General features: G+C 64.7%; 1 protein-coding gene across 1 annotated transcript in view; it reads left to right on the top strand.

The window, feature by feature from the left end:
• KLK10 (kallikrein-related peptidase 10) overlaps positions 1–3295 on the top strand; it is an 8385-nt gene that overhangs the window by 3814 nt on the left and 1276 nt on the right. The window contains exons 4-5 of the mRNA XM_014547413.1: positions 1775–2055; positions 2406–2539. Of these exons, the coding sequence (XP_014402899.1) occupies positions 1775–2055; positions 2406–2539 (415 nt within the window). The remainder of the gene's footprint in view (positions 1–1774; positions 2056–2405; positions 2540–3295) is intronic.

Raw genomic sequence — 3295 nt, 5'->3', positions numbered from 1 at the left:
TGGGGTCAGTCCCGCGATGGTCTGCGCGGTGGCCGCCAGGGGGCAGTGTGGTCCTTCTCAGCATTTCTGGGCCCATCCATCACCTCCGTCCACCGGATTGCCCGTGGGTTCCATGTAGGTGTAGAGAGTTGTGTGCCACGGACAGCGGTCAAGGAATTTCGCACGAAAAGAAATGGTTCAGCTCATGAGTCCCTGTTGAGGGAGGCAGAAAAGTGGGCCCCCAACAGAAGTCAGGGACCCTCCCATGTCCCCAGGTCTCCTCTCTTCCGCTCACTCCTCCTCCCTCAGACCCAGGGGTCCAGGCCCCCAGCCCCTCCTCCCTCAGACCCAGGAGTCCAGATCCCCAGCCCCTCCTCCCTCAGACCCAGGAGTCCAGATCCCCAGCCCCTCCTCCCTCAGACCCAGGAGTCCAGATCCCCAGCCCCTCCTCCCTCAGACCCAGGAGTCCAGATCCCCAGCCCCTCCTCCCTCAGACCCAGGAGTCCAGATCCCCAGCCCCTCCTCCCTCAGACCCAGGAGTCCAGATCCCCAGCCCCTCCTCCCTCAGACCCAGGAGTCCAGATCCCCAGCCCCTCCTCCCTCAGACCCAGGAGTCCAGATCCCCAGCCCCTCCTCCCTCAGACCCAGGAGTCCAGATCCCCAGCCCCTCCTCCCTCAGACCCAGGAGTCCAGATCCCCAGCCCCTCCTCCCTCAGACCCAGGAGTCCAGATCCCCAGCCCCTCCTCCCTCAGACCCAGGAGTCCAGATCCCCAGCCCCTCCTCCCTCAGACCCAGGAGTCCAGATCCCCAGCCCCTCCTCCCTCAGACCCAGGAGTCCAGATCCCCAGCCCCTCCTCCCTCAGACCCAGGAGTCCAGATCCCCAGCCCCTCCTCCCTCAGACCCAGGAGTCCAGATCCCCAGCCCCTCCTCCCTCAGACCCAGGAGTCCAGATCCCCAGCCCCTCCTCCCTCAGACCCAGGAGTCCAGATCCCCAGCCCCTCCTCCCTCAGACCCAGGAGTCCAGATCCCCAGCCCCTCCTCCCTCAGACCCAGGAGTCCAGATCCCCAGCCCCTCCTCCCTCAGACCCAGGAGTCCAGATCCCCAGCCCCTCCTCCCTCAGACCCAGGAGTCCAGATCCCCAGCCCCTCCTCCCTCAGACCCAGGAGTCCAGATCCCCAGCCCCTCCTCCCTCAGACCCAGGAGTCCAGATCCCCAGCCCCTCCTCCCTCAGACCCAGGAGTCCAGATCCCCAGCCCCTCCTCCCTCAGACCCAGGAGTCCAGATCCCCAGCCCCTCCTCCCTCAGACCCAGGAGTCCAGATCCCCAGCCCCTCCTCCCTCAGACCCAGGAGTCCAGATCCCCAGCCCCTCCTCCCTCAGACCCAGGAGTCCAGATCCCCAGCCCCTCCTCCCTCAGACCCAGGAGTCCAGATCCCCAGCCCCTCCTCCCTCAGACCCAGGAGTCCAGATCCCCAGCCCCTCCTCCCTCAGACCCAGGAGTCCAGATCCCCAGCCCCTCCTCCCTCAGACCCAGGAGTCCAGATCCCCAGCCCCTCCTCCCTCAGACCCAGGAGTCCAGATCCCCAGCCCCTCCTCCCTCAGACCCAGGAGTCCAGATCCCCAGCCCCTCCTCCCTCAGACCCAGGAGTCCAGGCCCCCGGCGCCTCCTCCCTCAGACCCCCTTCTAGGATCCAGGAGTCTACCCCCACCCCACTGCCTGTACCCTCCTTCCCAGGGACTCAGAGTCCTGTTTCAGTCTCTACAAAAGCTTTGCCTCCACACGGCTCTTCCCTCCCCAGGCAGCTGTGGGCCCGCGTTGGGGATGACCACCTGCTGCTTCTCCAGGGCGAGCAGCTCCGCAGAACCACTCGCTTTATCGTGCACCCCAAGTACCACCACGGCTCGGGCCCCATCCTGCCGAGACGCACGGATGACCATGACCTCATGCTGCTGAAGCTGGCCAGGCCGGCCGTGCTCGGGTCACGCATCCAGACCCTGCGCCTGCCCTACCGCTGCGCCCAGCCTGGAGACCAGTGCCAGGTGGCTGGCTGGGGCACCACGGCCCACCGAAGAGGCAAGAGCTGAGGGCCCTGTGTCTTGGGCAAGAGGGGCTGGGAGTCCGGACTCCTGGGCCTGAGGGAGGAGGGGCTGGGGGTCTGGACTCCTCGATCTGAGGGAGGAGGGCTGGGCTTGGACCGCTGGGTCTGAGGGAGGAGGGGCTGGGGGTCTGGACTCCTGGGTCTGAGGGAGGTGGGGGCTGGGGGCCTGGACCCCTGGGTCTGAGGGAGGAGGGGCTGGGGGCCTGGACCCCTGGGCCTGAGGGAGAAGGGGCTGGGGGCTTGGGAACGGTCTGGGTGTCTGGACTCCTGGGTCCTGGAGCTTTGGGGCTGGACCCCGGGAGAACCTGGTGTTTCCTCACTTTAGTGAAATACAACAAGGGCCTGAGCTGCTCCAGGGTCACCATCCTGAGCCCCAGGGAGTGTGAGGCCTTCTACCCAGGCGTCCTCACCAACAACATGCTGTGCGCGGGACTGGACCAGGGCCAGGACCCCTGCCAGGTAGGGCCTGCCCGGGGAGGGCCTCTGACCGGCGGGAGTGGGCAGAGGGAGGTGATGGGGGAGCAGAGGGTCCACCCTTGTCCTTGTCCCCAAACCCCCCAGCCACCCAGCCACACAGCATCCCCACGCCCAACCCTCTCCCACCCCTACCTCGGCTTCATGCCTGTCAACAAAACTTGGTCCAAACCTATATGCCAATTTCATGAGTTTATTGGAGTCAAAATTTTGAGGACTTGCCCGGCAGCGAGATCTCCACGGATTGAGAACATGCTCCGGAGACACGCTGCTTGGCAGTTTCTTTCGTACGTTCAGAATCGAAGGGGAAGAGTGAGCAGGGTGGCCCGGCATCCATGTGGTGGTGGATGAAGGAGGCGGGAGAACGCACAGCAGGGAAATCTCCGGAAGTAGGTGCCGAGCAACATGGGAGATGCAAACTTTCCCATTGGGGGGCGCAGGGTAGCTCACCGCTCACACTCACAGTACATGGTACGGAGACGGCACGGGGGCCCCGCCATCACGAGGAGCTCTGTGGGCAGCCGGTCTGGTGCCAGCCCTTGTACCGCCCAGGGGGTTGGAAAAGAAGATGACGCCGGCTTTTCAGAGGCACGTTATCGTAGATGCAGGAGAAGGATGGGCAGGCCTTGAGGAAGGTGAAGACTGTTATCTTTGCTAAGGGAGCTGTAGGCCTGGGGCATGGCCACCCGCTATGACCTGCCCCGATAGGAATTTGCGATCTGACCATCCTGTGAGGTTTCT

Source organism: Myotis brandtii, unplaced genomic scaffold (assembly GCF_000412655.1).
Source record: "Myotis brandtii unplaced genomic scaffold, ASM41265v1 scaffold474, whole genome shotgun sequence".
NCBI classification, from domain to species: domain Eukaryota; kingdom Metazoa; phylum Chordata; class Mammalia; order Chiroptera; family Vespertilionidae; genus Myotis; species Myotis brandtii.
This window is presented reverse-complemented; position numbering and strand designations above follow the sequence as displayed.